This window comes from Manacus vitellinus, unplaced genomic scaffold, assembly GCF_001715985.3.
Source record: "Manacus vitellinus isolate BGI_N305 unplaced genomic scaffold, ASM171598v3 scaffold_55_pilon, whole genome shotgun sequence".
Taxonomy (NCBI): domain Eukaryota; kingdom Metazoa; phylum Chordata; class Aves; order Passeriformes; family Pipridae; genus Manacus; species Manacus vitellinus.
This window is the reverse complement of record NW_021940651.1, coordinates 2652147-2670748: the sequence shown is the minus strand read 5'-3', so window position 1 is coordinate 2670748 and position 18602 is coordinate 2652147. Positions and strand designations below refer to the sequence as shown.

General features: G+C 37.7%; 1 protein-coding gene across 3 annotated transcripts in view; it reads left to right on the top strand.

Moving 5' to 3' along the window:
• The window catches only part of CTDP1 (CTD phosphatase subunit 1), a 99754-nt gene that overhangs the window by 25876 nt on the left and 55276 nt on the right, over positions 1-18602 (top strand). For all 3 annotated transcript variants that reach the window (XM_018081673.2, XM_018081672.2, XM_018081674.2), the window contains 3 exons: positions 1382-2476; positions 10901-11042; positions 13289-13519. In XM_018081673.2, coding sequence (XP_017937162.1) covers positions 1382-2476; positions 10901-11042; positions 13289-13519 — 1468 coding nt within the window. The remainder of the gene's footprint in view (positions 1-1381; positions 2477-10900; positions 11043-13288; positions 13520-18602) is intronic.

The following is an 18602-nucleotide window of genomic DNA, read 5'->3' as shown; positions in this document are numbered from 1 at the left end:
CAGCAGAAGTGGAGTAGTGGTAATAGTGTTATGGCTGAGAGCTGGTTTGGCAATACACCAAACTGTTCAAGAACATGTAGAGGGGGACAGTTTCTTCCCACATGCCCATGTAAAACATTTCAGTTATTTGCTTTCTGTAGGTTTCTCCTTTTTGGTCCCCTTCCTTGCCCTTGGGACTTGGAAGTAATAGTTATTAAACTCTGGTCTCAACATTGTGAAAATGAATGTTTTGATCTCTGTTCACCTCCCTTATTATGCTAATAAAATTAATGTGGGATTTTTAGCATCTGTTTAACATGTTTTTCCAGCATTTAACACAAGAACCTTTTGTTCAGTAGGCTCAGCAGTGTAATACACGTAATGAATTTAGAAGGTGTGTATCACTAAGTTAGTAATAATTTGGGGGCAAAATGTATTTCAAACACAGTGTCTTAGGAAAGAATTGCAGGGATTTTTTTTTTTTAGCCAAGGTTTTGTTTGGTTTTTTTATTTACTGCATGTGACATTGTTCTTCTTCCCTTGTTGAACTAGAGGTGTCCAATATGGAAACAGGAATAATGTACTCAGCCTGAATCAGGTCACTGTGATGTAGGACCTCTACACTTGACTCTCATTGTTACTTGCAGGACAGGAACATGCACACAGAAGGGAGACAAAGTAGGGTGACTTCACACAGTGTTCCTGGTGAATGTTTGTGTGCAAATTTTTGGATATCTGCAATTTCTTTGTCTCCAGAAGAGACATTCTGCAGACACATCCTAGAACTACTTTTCTGTCTGTGACTCTTACCCATTTACTTGCATTCAGTCAGTCTCAAATGAAGTTTGAATGGCATCTTTGTATTGCTAAAACATGTATTTCTTTTCAAGTATTAAAATGCAATTACTTTGCTATGAAAAGTAGGTCATATTTGAAAGACATGGAAGTTTATAAAGGAAGTTCTTGTACTATAGTTCTGGATTAGGACCTTATGAAGCAAATTCTACCCCACCCCCCTTTTTTTTCTCTCCATTGCAGTATTTTTGTTTCCTTGAGTTGCAATCATAAAACTTATGCTACAAGGTAAATCGTTTAATGTTTGCATAGTTAACAAATAATTACTTATGACCTGCATGTTTTAAAGAAAAAAAAAACTGGTTACATAACTTCTTTATAAAAGTAAAGTTTGTTAGATTTTCCAGTTCTTTCTAGTACTCACTGATACCTAGAATATGTTAACAACTTTCAAAAGCCTAGTGATGAATGTCAGACATAATGAAGTCTGACTCCATATGTCAACTTTGTGTTTAAGGTAAAAGAAAATTAAATTTTGATTAATCTTAAAAAAAAACCCACATGAAGAATGAGAATATATATGTTTTCTTTCTTGCCTGTGTTTTAGTAAACCACTCTACAAAACCAGAGGCACTGGATCCAACAGTGACATCAGCAAAGGATGCTGAAGAAATAAAGAATGTTTTATGTGTAGAAGAACAAAGCAATGGTCTCAAGAAAGCTGCAAAGGACACTTGCACTGCAAATGGAAGTACTTCTGTAAGCAGTGGAACATCTGATGGGGATATGAACTCTCATGATAAAGTTGATGCCCAGGACTCCTTAAATGATAGCACCGATCACAAAATGGACAGTGAGGTCACTAATGATTTGACAAATACAAAAGAATCTCAGATTTTTTCCGAACAAGTTGATAGAACAGTTACAGAGAAGCAGCAAACCCAAGAGAAGACAACAAATGTCTTGGACTTTGAACTGTCTAGCGACAGTGAAAGTGACGGTGGTTTGGATACCAGAAAGTCATCCACTTCTGTATCAGATAGTGAGAATGAGGAAAAGAGAAGCTGGAAGAAATCCAAACAACCTCTGCAGGATGACAGTTTGGAGAAAGAGGAGAAAGAGAGTTGCACTGATGTGAGTGAGAAAAAGGATGGTCTAGTGAACCATTCTGGGGACACACAATCTCTGTCTGGTGAAAATACCCAGGACAAAACTGATCTTGAAGCACAAGAAGAAAGTGAACAGGAAAGCCTTTGTGATTTAGGTAATGGGTGTACAGACAAGAAAGAAGCTGAAACAGAATCCCAGAATAGCGAACAGTCTGGAATTACAATGGGTGAGTCCTTAGACCAGAGTATGGAGGAGGAAGAGGAGGAGGATGATACAGATGACGACGACCATTTAATATATCTTGAAGAGATCCTTGTGCGAGTTCACACTGATTATTACACAAAGTATGACAAATACCTGAAAAAAGAGATTGAGGAAATTCCAGACATCAGAAAAATAGTACCAGAACTAAAAAGTAAAGTGTTGTCAGATGTAACCATAATATTTAGTGGACTTTACCCAACAAACTTCCCCATTGAGAAAACACGGGAACACTATCATGCCACAGCACTTGGAGCTAAAATTGTGAAGAATCTAGTACTGAGTGCTGATGATCCTGATAAAGCAACACATCTCATTGCAGCAAGGACAGGTAGGTATTTGAGACTTGAGTTTTCCAGCAGCTTTTTGGCTGATACAGTTCATGCATGCCTTGAGCTGTTTTTCTGTATAACCTACAGGCTTTAATGTAACAGAGATTTGAATTGAAATTAAGGAAAGATTCTTCCTAAATTGATTTAGAAGCCTTTTGAAAAGGATTTTTCTTTTTGTCGTCTTTTTAATCGTGTGGGTTTTAATTGTTAAAAGAAGGATGCACTAAATAACCTCTGATGTAATGTGTTATGTCTCACTTTTTGGCTAAGAATTGGTGATACTGAGTCTTTGACTATTAAAATTGTTGAATAGAAACTTTCAACATTTGTGTCAAAGAAAAGTTTACAGTGGTCTTGCTATAAAGTTCTAGCAGTGCTCTCTTTCACAGTTTCTCAGATCTAACTTCTCATGGTTTAGTTTCACTTGGTATGGAATTCAAACAAATTATCTTGAGACTGATGGTACCTTGTCACTGCTCTGTGCTTAACCTGTACATTTTTGTCAAGGGAGATGCAAGAGAGCATAGTGTAACTTTTGGGATGTCTTTGACAAAGCTGCCTGTTTTTACATGGCTATAACTGGTAGGAATGCACCTTTGGTAGCTGCTGCAGAGGAGCTAACAGACCAGCACTAACTTCTAGTGCACTTTTTTTGTTAGCCTTTTGAAGTTACGTGGAATCTAAATATCTGATTATCAAACCCATGAAATCCAAAAGTAAAACTGCATGCTTTAAATCATCTAAAACTTATGGGTAGTTTTAGGACATGTTTAGGTGACATAACCCCATAGGGGGCTGATTTCTTTGCTTATTTTTTCTTGACTGCTGTTCATGTTCATGTAAGGTTTTAGTACATCAGAAGCAGCTTTGTTTCATTGGCTTGTATTTTTAAAAAAAGATATATTTTCACTGGCTATACTATTCGTGTATATACTTTCCTTGAAGTGCGTATGACCTTAAGTGTAGATAGTGTGTATGTAGGGAGGCATTTAAAGAGTAAAAACATACGATAAAAACAGAGATGGAGATTTTAGTAGTAAAAACAACCTAAAGCTTAGAAGATGAAATTAGCTGTCCATATAACTGCTGTTTTTCCAGTTTCAAATCTTAGAATGCTTCAATTCAAAGTTTCTTTGTCTACCTTGCACTTGATGGCTTTTGAATGTAGTTGTACATCAGATGCAACTGTCGTGCGAGGGGTTAAAATTGATAGGATACATGTAAATGAAACCCTCACAAACATATACATTGCTCTAGAGAAAAGAGTTGAATAACATATTATGGTACACAGCATGTGATGATGAGAAACAGTTGACTTTTTCCTTGTTTGATTTTGGAATGTACAGTGTGAGGAGGGTTGTGTATTTATGTAGATAAATATATACATCATTGTGTTCCATTTTTATGAGTAAATTCCTTACCACTTGCTCATTCTTAGTGAATCATTCACCAAAGTACTTCTGAATATAAAAAAGTATTTAAACTTTGCTTTGATTAAATTACATATTGCACTAAATCTAGAAGAGGTAACTTGGCAGTTGTTTCTGCCTAATGAGCAATACTATTACCATCTTCCATCATCACTTAGTAATTATATCTGTAACACTGACAGTGAAATAGGGGGATTTAAAGTGAAAAAACTGTATTCTTCAATAACCCTTCTTTGTAGGATTCTTGTGGATTGACTGTGGTTCTGGTTTTGTGATGGGGTTTTGGCTTTTTTCAAATTGAGACTATATTATTCTCACCTCTTGTTAGGTGAGAGTATTTATGCTGCATCATCTTAATTTCGTGAAGGAAACTACTTAATCAGAGATTTAAAGGGTGTAAGTTTGTCCTGTCACAGCTGGATTTGTGATAATTCATCTGTCAATGTGATTTTCATAGTGATTCTTGTGTGGTTAGAGAGCAAATTCTCTTGCTCCCATTAAGCCATACAAATATCACATCTCTGACTCCCATGGCAAACATCTGAGGCACTGCTTGATGTCTACAAAAGCATGTCCCTTCTTGAGTTTTATTCAAAGACATGAGACCAGACAGTGTTCTTATGCTGCTTTTAACCTTTTCTTTTTTTAATGTGTTTGTGAAAAGGTGATCCAAACATACCTATTAGTTTACTGTTTCTGGGAGACCCCGCTAACAATGGCAGACTTGGGACTGCGACAAGCAGTAGAGCTTGCGTGCTTACTTTGCATTAGCTGAGATGTAATTAATGACATATGCTTAACCTGCAGCAGTGTTGGGGGGTAAGCTTTTGCATTTTGAAGGCAAAGGAAGAGTTTGTCAGAGGACATAAAAGGGAAGAAGTCAATGTGCCCCTGAGGTCTTGAAGTGATGGGTTTTCTTCCTGCAAAGTGACCTCATCATAGCTTGCTGTATTGAAATGAATAGCTACTGAAAACCATTTTAGGTTGCATTTACAGCATCCTTCCCAGCATATTAGAGTAAATAATTTAAATTTCTTTTGTCCTTTGTGTATACTTGTCTCTTTCTCTGGAGATGGGCAGCTTGTTTCTCTGTGGACACAGGTACTCTGAACTCTGAAATTAAATAAATCCTTGTTCTTGGAGAAAATTAGGATTTTCTTCATTATATAGGGCAGGGAATACTATCTACCTGACTTACTGTAAAACACAAGGAATTCTGTATCATTTAATCACCTTTCATAAATCTGAGTGACTGAGAAAAGGCTACTCTGTAGTCCTTTCCACTTGCTTAAATCTTAGTTCAGGTTTTGAAACATCTGGTCTTTGCTTTAAGCATCAGTAAACTGCACTGTATGATGAGTTGTTATAGCTGTGTACACACTTGGCTAAGCAGTTACCACACTATTTCTTAAACCTTGTTATTTTCCTTCCTGAACAGGTGAAAGACACTGTAGTTGATTTTTGTATTGAGTTTTTGCTGGTGGAGCAGATAAAGCTGTTCAGATCAGTCAAAAATTATTGCAGTGTGGTAGGGATGAAAATATGTCAACTTGGGGCCCTGAATTTTTCTTTTCTTTTTCAAAATCTGTTTGATTCTATGTCATTTCCCATAGCTGTGATGTGTCAACAGGTTTTTTTTCTTAAAAATATTTTCAGGGCCTGTGTCTTTAAAAAAAAATCCAGTTAAGCACTACTCTAAATTCAGTCAGTGACCGGGTAACCCTGTTGCTTTTGTTGGTAAAGCACAGTGCAGTGTTAAAGCTGGACTTCAGCTGTAACCTTGGAACAGCACGTATACCACCATTTTGTGATCCCTTAATTTTTGTTAGACAAAACACTGTGGTCAGTCTACCTTGTCTTAGGTTAGTGTTATTGCAGAAGAGCTTCAGGATTTGATTGTAAATAGAGAGTGATGTATAAAAATTATCAGAAGAGAAATATAAACTTTTAGTGATCAGATTTTCCAAGCAATGTCTGGCAACCTGGTTACAAACTGCCATGAGGATATGTTGATTTTGGAGTGTTGGAATCAGAAGAGTGTTTTCTGAGTGTCTCTGGTGGTCGCTCCCCATCGTGTACTTTGGTTTGTCCTCGCACAGCCCTGCGCACGTGGAGTTCCTCATGGATGAGATTGAATTGGAGGTTGCAGTCAACTGAACACTCCCTGGCATTTGGCCCACAGGACTGGGCAGAGCTAATCCAAAGGAAAACTCCTGAGCATGGCTCCTCCAGCACCCTTTTGCCCTGAAAGATCTCCCTGTTGGGCTGTACTAGGTGGTAATGTGAACATAAGCCAAATAGCGGTATGACAGTTCTTATAGTCTTTGTAAATATACAGGTTAGTTCTTGTTTATCTATGTTGCTTAAGTGCCAAGTGTGTTCCATACTTAGGGTAAGACAAAATAAACTGCTCTAGTGAAAATTGTGTCCTGGAAACAGCTGTAGAAGTTTTTATTGTTGTGTTACTGATTTTTGTTGCTTTTTTAGTAATGAATTGACAGCATTAGCGGGAGGATGTTTTCAACCTTTGTTTGCAAGATCAAAAGTACAATCAATGGGGGTACGTTCCCCATGTTTGAAAATTGTGTTTTTCCCAATATTGTGTGCTTCAGACTGTATCTGTCAAGGGAGTAGATGTGATGAATTTGGACCGTAGCTTCTTCACGTGCATAGTCTTGTGTGCCTTTATAACTTTTTGGAATGACTTTTCAATTTGAAGTAGGGAAAGGTGATTAGACAACAATGCAAAAAAAGTGGTCCAGGTAAACAGTTTTTCTCGAAGTGATTTTCAGCCCAGCTGGATAATTCAGATGTTTTTAATTGCATCAGAAGGACTGTATCTTTCTGCTGTTTTGTCTTAATAAGCATATTTCCAAAAGGAGAAGATACACTGGGGAAAGGGAGAGGAGAAGGCAAGCATATTAAGTATTGCACTACTATTTCTCCTAGCTGGTTAAATTTGGTGTTTCACCAAATTTAGCTCTAAGAACATTATACATGTGAAATATTAATTTGTGAAGATACCAGCCAGGAATAGAAAGCACTCCCTGAGAAGAGACTGATGTGTTGCCTCGTTCAGTTTTCAGTATGGTGGGGTGTGCAATAGGCAGCAGTGCATTAGAAATGGGGAGGAAGCAGAAAGCCTTGATGTTGCAGAGGTGAGAAACACTTACTTGACTTCTGACCCTCGGGAGGTGGGTTTGGTTATACACAAGTCTTCGTGTCACCAACTTCCATAGTATCATAGAATAGTTTGGGTTGGAAGGGATGTTAAAGATCATATAGTTCCAACACCCCTGCCATGGGTAGGGACAGCTTCCAGGTTGCTCAGAACCCCACCTAACCAGGCCTTGAACACTTCCAGAGATGGGGCATTCAGAGCTTCTCTGGGCAACCTGTTCCAGTGCCTCACCACCCTGTGAATAAAGAATTTCTTCCTAATATCTAATCTAAATCTCTCCTCTGTTAATTTAAAACCATTCTCCTTGTTCTATCACTATCCACTATCTCTCTCTGTAAAAAGTTATTCTCCCTTTTTTATAAGCCCCCTTTAAGTACCGGGAGGCTGCAGTGAGGTCTTCCTGGAGCCTTCTCTTCTCCAGGCTGAACAAGACAAACTCTTTCAGCCTGTCCTTGTAGGAGAGGTGCTCCAGACCTCTGATCATCTTTATGGTTTCCTCTGGACTTGCTCCAGCAGGTCCATGTCTTTCTTGCACAACTTCAGTTTATGTTAATGGCCTATACCTTTCAGAGCTGTTGTTTCAGAACAGTAACAAGTTCATCTGTAATAGTACCATTTTAGCTTTCGTGTTTTAGTTTTCTGTTAGGATCCTGTTGACTAGAAGAAGAATTTACTTGACTCATCAGAATACATCTGGTATGAAATAATCGGATATGCGTGAATGCAGAACGTGGGGGTGGGGAGGAAGGGGTAGCAAAATGAAGCACCTGACATCATCAGTGCAGAAAAACATCAGCTTTAAAAACAGTTGGAGGAAGCCATCTTCTCATGTAACTTCATAGATTTAACATGAGGTGAATGCGATTCTGTGGTTTTGTCCAGGTTTCCCTTGATGAAGTCCAAAAGAAGCAGCACAGTCTATCTATCTGGCTGTATCACCAGCTCGGGTTAATTGTTGTGTGTGCTTAGTAGTGAAATTACTACTTTGTATGTTGTATTCAGTCAGCTCCAGAGCTGTTATGTGCAGGACAGTATTGCTAGTTGTGTCCGATTAATTGATTCGGTATCTAATACTAGGCACAAGTACCTAAACTTACACTGGACTTCTTGCTCTTGTTGCTTTTTCCCCTGAAACTTGTATGATTGTGAACCTGATTTTGTCATCCACTTTATAACATCTGTCTTCTTACCTCTTTGTTTTTCTTTTCTTGTCATTGCTTTTCTCCTTTACTCTCAAAAGAAAACAATTTCCAAGCCAGGTCTTTACTTTTTTCAATTCTTTTTCTCCCAGATCTCTTAACCTGATTCTCTTTCAGAACGTCTGCTTTCTTTCCTCTGAAACACACCCTGTGTATAAAATTAAATGCAGCTTTAAACTTAACTCTTCCTAACTGCAGGTTAGGAAATTTCTAAAATTCCTATTGAGGTTATATAAATGTTAATAATACCTCTGGTGAAGGCTCCCTCTGGCACTGTAAACTGGCTCACTTCCAGGAACTGTTGCATGAAAGTGCTCTGAGTTGCTGATTACTTTTGTAACTGATAACTAATTGGAAAACAGATTTCTTAAATCAGAGGGTGAATGATAAGGGTGCACTGACCTCCTTTACTAGAGTTCTACTTTTTAGCCAGTTAAAAACCTCGTGGTCTGCAAAGGTGTGCTAGGATTAACAGTTGGAGTTCTAAAATTGTTTTCAGTGAATCTTTTTTGGACGGTGGTTTTATTTTTATTTCATGGCAGAATTTAAAATATAGCAAGTCTAAATAATTTGTGGTTTGGAAAGGGCCTTATCTTGAAATACTTATTTTTGTATTAGCATTTATCTTGTATTCTTAAACTTTTTTTTTTTGCAAAGATACTAGTGTGGAGTAAAGCTTTATATGTACAGCTCTTATATCCTGAACTATGGAATTGCTTGCATTTACTGCTGATAATAGAAGAAATGTATTTGGGCACAAAACATTTTTTTATTGTTAATCTCAATCCAAGAAAAAACTTACTTGTATCTAGGGGAAAATGTAGCCCTACTCCTATTGGGTTTGGGGAAAGAAAAGTAGAGAATCATAGAATCGACTGGGTTGGAAAAGACCTCTGAGATCATCAAGTTCAATCCTTGATCCAACACTGCCATGGTTACTAGACCATGGCACCAAGTGCCACATCCAGTCTCATCTTAAAAACCTCCAGGGACGGTGAATGCACCATCTCCCTGGGCAGCCCATTCCAATGTCTGATTACTCTCTCTGTAAAAAGTTTTTTCTTAATATTTGACCTAAACCTCCCCTGGCAGAGCTTAAGACCATGCCCTCTTGTCTTACTGCTGGTTGCCTGGGAGAAGAGACTGATGCCCCCCTGGCTACAACCTCCTTTCAGGGAGTTGTAGTGAGTGAGGAGGTCTCCCTCTTCTCCAGGCTAAACAACCCCAGCTCCCTCAGCCTCTCCTCATAGGACTTGTGCTCAAGTCCCTTCACCAGCTTTGTTGCTCTTCTCTGGACCTGCTCCAGCACCTCAATAATGTAAGCTTTCAGCAGTTTGGTGAAGGACAATTATCTCCTGCCCTTTCTGTTTATTTACTCCTTTAAATTTATAGAAGTCTTAAAACTGAACTGTCTAACTAACTAGTTAGGTCAATCCTCAGGTGCATTTCAGTTCATCTGTACCCCAGCAGATTGTAGTTCAGGTTGTACAAAGTGCATTGAGTATTTGCGATTAGCTTTTTCCTCTCATCTTCAAATTACATGGAGGAGTATGAGTACTTGAAGATTTTCATCCTAATTGAAACAAGTAAAATCATGTTGTTAAATTACAATCATGCAGATGAAACTCTGGGGAACCATGATACATCACTTGATTCCTCGTCAGAATTGTTCTGAAGTTTGGTGGGGGTTTTTTTCTGGAGGCTTCATTGCTGAAGTCACATGTGTGAAAACAGACAAGAGCTCCTAGTATTATTATTATATTTTACTTTTGTTTCAGTTATTAAACTGTTGTTATCTCAAACCACTGGTATTACTAGTTTTTTCCTGATTCTCCTCCCAATCCCACTCAGTGGTAGGAGGAGTCAGTGAGTTGCTGTGTTGTACTTTCTGGCTGGGCTTAAACCATGACACTGGTTTTGATGCTTCTTGGCAAACATTTATAGCAACTTTACTGAGGTTTTTTGTTCTGGCATCCCCAGAGAGTAGAATTTGAGATGACCTGTTACTCACATGCTGCGTTATTGATGGTTTTATGTGGGCTTCATGCTAGCCTTCTGTATTTAACTGCACATTCTTTGTTCCTCTTTTGGCAAAAAAGAATGAAATTGTCTGCTTTTGCCCCCACTTCTGGCAAATGGAGGTTGAGGGGATGGCTGCTTGTTAAAAGGTAGCATACTGTATGAACAGGGGACTGTGTGTAAATGAGGCTTTAACAGCATTGAAAAATTGCTTATGCTTAAACTATGATAAATGTAAATGAAGGAGATTAAATACAAAAGTGCACTTGTATTGTTTTTTGAGCTAACAAAAAACTACTAACAAAAAAACTCTGAAGAGGCAGAGGTTCTCTGTGTAAATTTTAGTGGACTATTTCCGTAGTGCCAGTTCTTTACGAAGCTGCCTTCATCCATCTCGAGGCTCAGGTTGTCATGTCTTATTTAGATTCTCACTTTTATTAGTTGGGATTGGTTTTTTGGATTCAGGAAGAATGTTTGCTTTTTTTTTTTTTCCCCTGTAAGATTGATCACAAAATTTTTTTAATTTTGACTATACACTGGTTTATCTTCTGTGTTTCTGGGAACACTGTAATGTTATGTTTGGCTTTGTAATAGGCACAGAAAAAGTACGGCAAGCTCAGGACTGCAAGGACCTCCATGTTGTAAACCCAGATTGGCTGTGGAGCTGCCTGGAGCGCTGGGACAAGGTTGAGGAACAGCTCTTTCCCTTGAAGGATGACTACATCAAAACACACAGGTAAGTGGTAACTTGGGGGCTATGAAAATAGGTTATTCATACAGTGATGCTGATTTATTAAGGCAGCTATGAAATTGGTTTCCGACAAATTCAGAATGGTGTGCGATATTTATGGATTTTATGGAAAAACTCCCCGTTTTTGTCCATTTCTGTTCTGCTTAAGCTGAGGACTTCTCAAGGGATGAGGAGGCAGTTCCACAAGTAGCACAATGGGGAGAAACTTCTAGTAACAGTAATTTCTTTAGCAGTTACTGTTGCTAGCTGTTCTCAGCTGGAGAAGTTGACCTTGTCAGTTCAACCACAGGGAATGTCACCACAGCGCAGGATCATTCATGCTGCCAAAAAATGTACACACTTCCACAACGTGAAAAATTGGTCAAGTATGGCATTTTTTTCTGACACTTGGTAGTGAGGAGAAAGGGAGAAACAGAAAAATACCACAGAAAATTCTAATAAGAATTGGAAGACATGAAGAAGCAAAAACTGGAAGAAGGGAAGTAGTGAGAGATGGTTTTGGGATAAGGAAAAGTGTTGAAAAAGAAAAGGTAAAAAATAATCCGTGCACTAGTATGACAGTAAATAGAAGTGGCAGCCAAAAACTTTACTAACACAGAGGAAGTCAGAGGGCTATCAATAGCAGTCCCCTTCAGGAAAGTGACATGGCTGAAATAACTTATGACAAAATATCGTATAGCCAGCTTCTGCTTCTTGACTTACCTGTTTGGATAGATCCACATTAGTAGAAGCTTAATGGAGAACCCTCCCTTAAGTGTTTAGGCAGGAAGGGGCATAGCATATTGGGTTTTCTGTATTAAACTGATGTTGGTGTGACTGAGTAGGCTAGTGATTGACTTTCTGCTCAGAAGATAATAACACCCTTTGTGGGCAGAATGTGTGTGTGCAAGACATCAAATGCTTCAAAGATGCCAAAAGAAGAAACATCTGGAAGTAAAGCCTTTTATCAAATGGCAGACTAGGTAGAGACATGAAATCCCTATAAGTGAGGAAAGAGATGCAGCCTACTTATGGCTTGACTAGAATACTTAGTTTTTAAAAAGTACTGTCAGATGTTTTTTAATCAGACTTTGGAATACTTGTATGGGATGCCTAATTTGTCTCAGAGATCTGACACTGCTGAGTTGTCAGATGTGGACAGTGAATTGCGAACATCATTTTTTGATGTCTAGAATGAATGTTAATCCTCCTACCTATCTTAATTTACTCTTCCATTTTACTGAAACATGATATTTTTTCCTACTTCTGCATTTCAAATACAATACAGCATAACTTCATGCTTCCCCTACCCCCAAACTTCAGTCAGTAACACATGTATCTTAATGCAAATACTTCCATTTTAACCCAGTATGTGCAACCACTTTGGAAACGATTCCTGGTCCAAGGCACTTATAAACTAGGGAAGGGGGTGAACTCTGAGAAAATATTTGCATATAAAATGAAGTTAAGAACAGCAAAAAAAAATGCAAACTTGGGATTGGTTGACCTTAAATGTTGATGCTACATGACTACTTCAGAAATGTCCATAAAAGCATGTGGTAAAAACTCCATTTTTGTGTCACTTCTAATATTTGTTACAATGTAATTTAATTGGATCTTTTTTAATATAGTGTTGTTTTAATGGAACATAACATGCTGTTTTATTTGATTTTTTTAATTATTCAATTGGCTTTCTTTTTTGTGGCATTTCATGATAATTGGATAGTATGTCATAATGGTGATTCCTACAGATTGATCTCTGTTTCTGCTGACATTTCTAAAATTGTTTTAAAATGCATCATAGGCAGCTTAGTATTTTAAAAACTTAGTTTGAGTGACTTGCAAATGAATACTGTATGTTTATTTTCTATCAGAGTCAATTTGGAGAGCAAATACAAAGATCTGGTACAATAGCCCTCTTTTCTTTTTAGTGCGTGTATGCAGATTATCATGCTACTCAAGTTGTGCAGTTGTAACTACCTGGAAGCCACATCAAACTTCATATTTTTAGAACTTTTAAGGCACATTTAATAATATTTTAATAATGTAGATATGACATTATCTGTGTATTTGCATTTTTCTGCTTTATATTCAGTGAGACTTTAATGGGGGTGGAGAAATGTTTCTTCAGAGATCTTCCAAGCCATTTCCTCTCTTTCTCCTGTAGAAAGAAGGAATGCTAATTTTTTATGTTCTGGTTACATAGCTCATTTAAATTTCTAATGCCGTTTTTTCTGAACTCCATCTAACAGAGAGAATAGCCCTGCCACGTTTCCTGATACACCCAGCACATTTCAGACAGCTCTGTTTCACCCAACACCCATCCATCCGAAGTCTCAGCCTGGTCCTGAAGTTCGACTGTATGATCCTAACACTGGAAAGCTAATCAGGAAAGGCACACAGACATCTGGGCAGTCAATGTACATCCAGTCTCCAGCTCCTCCCATCACCTTACCAGTCCATGGTGAACACTCATCCTTCAGGTACCTAAAGCATAGCTAAGACTCACTTCATCTATATTTTTAGATTCTGTAGTAAATTTAACCCTTGTTATCTTTGATCAAATTGTCGTCTTTGCTTTACTTTGTTTGCTTTCTAAAAAACCAAGAAAAACAGTGAAAGTGAATAGTCAGCTGAAGTGAAATCGGGATGCTACATTTCCAGGTGCTTTTTGTTCCTCACCAAAGTGCAACTAGAATCCTCAAATCAAATAAATTCAGTGTGTAGTTTGTGTGCTCTAAAGAATGCTAGAGTAACTAATCTCTGAAGCTTAATGTTTCTTAATGGGTCTTCTAAACAGAAAACAATCCAGTATTCTAAAACATATCTGATAGCATTTGACTCTTTTTTATAAAATGTTCCTCTTCATCTAATTTCTTTCAAATGGGGCATTTGATTTGTGTTTTTGAGGAATATCAGAAGTGATGGAAGAGGGGTGTAGCTATCTGAGTATTGTTAAATAAGGCCATATGGCTGATTGCTAGTTAATAATCCTTAGATCACTAAATCAAGACACTAAAGCAGCAGGAGGAAGAGGCAACCTGCCTTTTGAAATACAAAGGCATCTGGACTTTGTCAAAATTTGTGTTAAGCTGCAAAAACACCACTTGTCTCTTAAGGATTTGTAAAATACCTAAAATTCATGCCAAATTATCTACATAAAAGATTCAACTTTCTGGAATACTAACAAGTTTAGTAAGGCTTGTTGACTCCAGTGGTAAAAAAGTATCCAACTGAAGCCAAAGCTTTTCTTTGTAAAATGCAATGAGCATTCCTTTTAATGATATGATCAGAGTAGAGCAGTTGTTACAAAGCAATTCAGTTCTCCAAAAATATACATCACAACTATAAATGCACAATTTTCTACCTTTCTTCTCCTTTCCCTGCCACTTTCAGTGTTGTCACTTGTAAAGGTTTAGTATACTAATGTAGCTTATGTTTCCACTCTATCTTCCTGTTATTAAATTGAAGTTTCAACTTGTTTTTTCTCGGTTGTTATCTGTTTATAGGCTTTTTTTTATTTCAGCTTCCCTGTTGCTGTCAACACAGGTTTTTTGAGTCTCTCTTGTTTGTGAAGATGTCTCATTTTCAGTTCCTTTTTAACTGTGTCTTTTAAAATCTGTATTTTACTTTACTATGACATTGTAAATGAACATTAAAAACTTTAAATAATCAAGACATAGCATCTATCCAGAGAGGAGCTGAAAAGCTTTCCAGGTTTTTTGTCAGTTATTGTGGGAAGGAATTTGTCTAGAAATAGAGCTGGGAAAGTCATACACATTCTTATGTTCTTATGACATATAGTTGTCATAACACTTGTAAGATTCTTCAGTATAATGGGTTATGTTGATATTAATGCATCATTCAGTGTTTTTCCTACCTTTACCAACAACTTCAAGAGTTTGTCCTCACCTAAGCCTATTTTTTGTTGATGCTGAGGTACCTCTTAACTTGAGCATCTTATTGAAAAGGAGAGTAGTGTACTTCAGGTGCCCTCTCAGTTGAGTTTTATAGAGCTACAGAGAGGTTTTGGGCCTGGAGTGAGACTATGTCGCCTTGCTACTCCCATTTTTTCACTTCAGCATTTTTTTTGACTGTAAATGCTCAGGGTTGAGATGTATTAGTCTAAGAAGATGAATCCAATTACTCTGTGCTGCAACTTCACCCCACAACTAAGCAGCTGTAAGAAAAGGCATGAGCATAAGATATATGCTGAAAAAAGTATTTTCATGACCGTTTCCTGTTGATTTGGTCCTCATGGTGAAGTTAGTGACCTGTGAATGCAGATGTCTTAATTGGGGCATGTATATATTCCTCAGAGCAGTTCCACCATCCTCAGTTAAGATGCTGAGGAGAGTCTTGGTAAAGTCTAGGAGCAAAGCAGGGCAGTGACCAAATACTGCTTTAGGTACTTTCAGTGGATAGGAAGTACAGTGCAGGCAGAGCTCGAAGACTGTGAAGTAACAAAAAGCCAAGTAGGAACAGCTTTGCTGTGTTACGACTGAGGAAGAGCTGAGGCAGTACTGTATGGTTTGTCTTAATGCATACATCAATGATAGGTTTTAAAAAAGCTTCACATCCACTTTAGAACGTGATGTGATACTGGTCTTAAGAGAAAACCACCTTAGTGCAGCAATTTCTTGGTACAGGGCAATGTATTTTGTGTCCTGACAGACTTTACATGCTCATATGTTTACTTCCTATAGAAAGATGAGAGTATTTGTAACTAAACCATTGAATTTAGGCAGAGTTAAAGTTGTTAACACTCACAGCCACTCCTCTTGTGGGTGGGTGCAGTCAAAGCCTCCAATAATCTTTGATAGTTTCTCAAATCTTCATCTGATTCTGAATTTCAGATAGTGGGAAACAGAATTGCACTGCTGTGAGAGGAAACCCTCAGGGACATGGTAGTTGCATGTGGCAAAACAATGGTACTTGGTCTCTTATTCTAAGAATAGACCTCCTTGGGCTTAGGACATAACCTCCTGCTTGCAAGGCTGGTTACTGAAAAGGGCTTCTAGTTATCCAAGTACCATTTCATAAGAACTTTTTCAATTCTCTCTTTATTTTGTGTTCAACATTTTCAGTTTCCGTGGTTCAACTTGAAACATAATTTAAAATGGGATATAATCAGTTTAAATATCTACATGCAATGTCCAGTGAAACTGTTACCAGTGAATTACAGGTGGTTCAGTTAGTGTAGCCAGCATTTCGAGTGACAGGCACAGGTCTTGCCATTGTGCTCGGCTCTGTGAGACATGAGAACCTGCTTTTTGTCATGGCTGTTGCAGCCTGAGTAGAAGGGTGACAAAGAGTTTGCAGCTGTACTAGAGGGGAAGGGAATGCAGCACCAGCAGCTCTTCTCTGAGAACAGGAAGGATTCCTCTTTAAAAATAACCTTCATGTCAGAGCTTTGACATGCCTCGTGTATCTCAACAAATTTGCATTTTCATACAGAAACAGTTTTCTACAAGCGTTGCAGTAAACACTTAAGTTGTAACAGGTCATGAGATGTGTAATGTAGTGTTGTTCAAAATAATACAAATGCTAATGACATCTTGGACTAGAATAAAGAAAAATAATGGTGCAAGTTAAATTTTAGTGAATGCTAATAATACACTAACAGATGAGGCAAGGCTTAAAATATGGATGTAATTTACATGTAAGAAGTTATAAATGGAACCCTTGTTTTAAATAATGCTAAGATGCACCAAATGGTTGGTTTGAAGAGGTGTGTCAAGCAGGTGTTGGTGGCTGAAGCCATACTTGAGGACCTCTATAAACTAATTTTGCTTATAAATTTTTTAATAAATTTTTCTGAATTTACATGCTCATTTTTACTGTTTTTCTTTACTTAATGTTACAAGTCATGTTATGACAGCAAAAATATAAAGTACCAAATTGAATACATGGCTTGAATTTAAATATTTTTAACATTTCCATGATGATAATGCTATTTTAGCTTTCTCTCTGTGTTATATCAACAGAAGTGCTTTTTACTTCCACAAGTGTTGAACCAACCTAGTATATGTATTTCCTTGTGCATGTAAGACTGGCAAGCACCAACCAACCTCTGCAGGGTTGAATATGGTATTATTTTTTAAAAAGTACTCATGAATCTCATTTGATTAGAAGTAAATGTAAATTCCTGCATTTGTACGTCTTTAGTTTTTATTTAACTTAACGGGCAAGTGGAAAATGTAAAGCCTGGAAAATGTCTTTGAGGAAATAAAAATGTCTTACAAACCTTAAAGAAGTCTTTGTTTCATATTGCTTTTGGAATGCTTTCATGAGAAGGCTTAGTGTTTCTTACCTAGTAGCAGTTGGAAAACAGTGGATAAAACATCTGACAGAAGTCTTTAGAACCTATTAGTACAGTTATTTTACGGTTAATATTTGTGTGTAATAATGTAGTCAAGTATGATCTCAGATTTTATTCTATAAGAGGAGGAGTTCTTGTCATCAGTATGATTATGTGTTCTTAAAAAATATGCTAGATTTATTTCTAGTCTAAGAAAGTCTGCTTGGCTGCCCTGCTACATATAACTTCTCTGTAATTCTTGGCATGGTCAAGCTTCTTATGTTTTTAATAGAGTTGTGTAAGGTGCATATAGCTTTTCTTTGTCATTCTCTGTTTCACTAAGAATGTAAATGGCATCACCACCTCTCTTAGCTAGGGTACCTATTAAAAAGGTATGGAAATCGTACTTTAAAATGTCCTTTTGGAAAATATAGTGGAATGCTGTATTGTTTTCCTCTTTTACCTATGAAAATTACTGTCTGAGAGCAATTTAATAGCAAAAGAATGGTCTTTTAAAATAGAAAACATGTAGTGGGGGGGGCAGTAGGGGGGGGGAACAGAAAAATTAGCTGTGGTGAGAAACTCTTAACAAAAACCAGTTTGATTAGTTCATTTCCTCAGCATCCAAACTGTTCCACTGTACAGAATCAAGAGACTGCGAAGGGGCACATGGCTGCTGTGCTGCTGAATATTGCTGTGCTGATGGGGGTGCACGTCTGGGTAGCACAGCAGTGGCTGGGCTCTTTTCTCTCACCACCCCCAACTGAAATTTCCTGCACCTATCCATGGGATCTGAGAGAAGAGAGATGTGTATTTGGGAAATATGAGCCCTGAAAATGAGCAAAATTGACAGCTTTGGGTGACTTTCAGATATCATACATTCTGGAACTGAAGTACTAATGTAGATAAATGTTGATATTTAGATAACCTTTCTAAGAAGCTGTTAAATTCACAAGAGGAGAAACAATTTTGTAGAACTTTACCTGTGACTGGATTTGCATAGCTTAATAATGGGTTTTTTTGGGGGGAGGACTCCTGGTCTAAAGCTGTTCCTTGAAAATCCCAGCTTGATGAGAAGTAGCCATCCTGTGCAGAAACTCTTGTCAACTTTACTATTTCTCAGTCACCATCACCCTCAGAAACAGCTTGATGGTCTCTCACCTGGTAGCTGCAATAGGAAACAGCTTGTGATTTCAAATACTTTTATACCTACTTGTGGTAGTCTTTCCCCCCCCACACACACAGCCTTATGACCAACATAAATA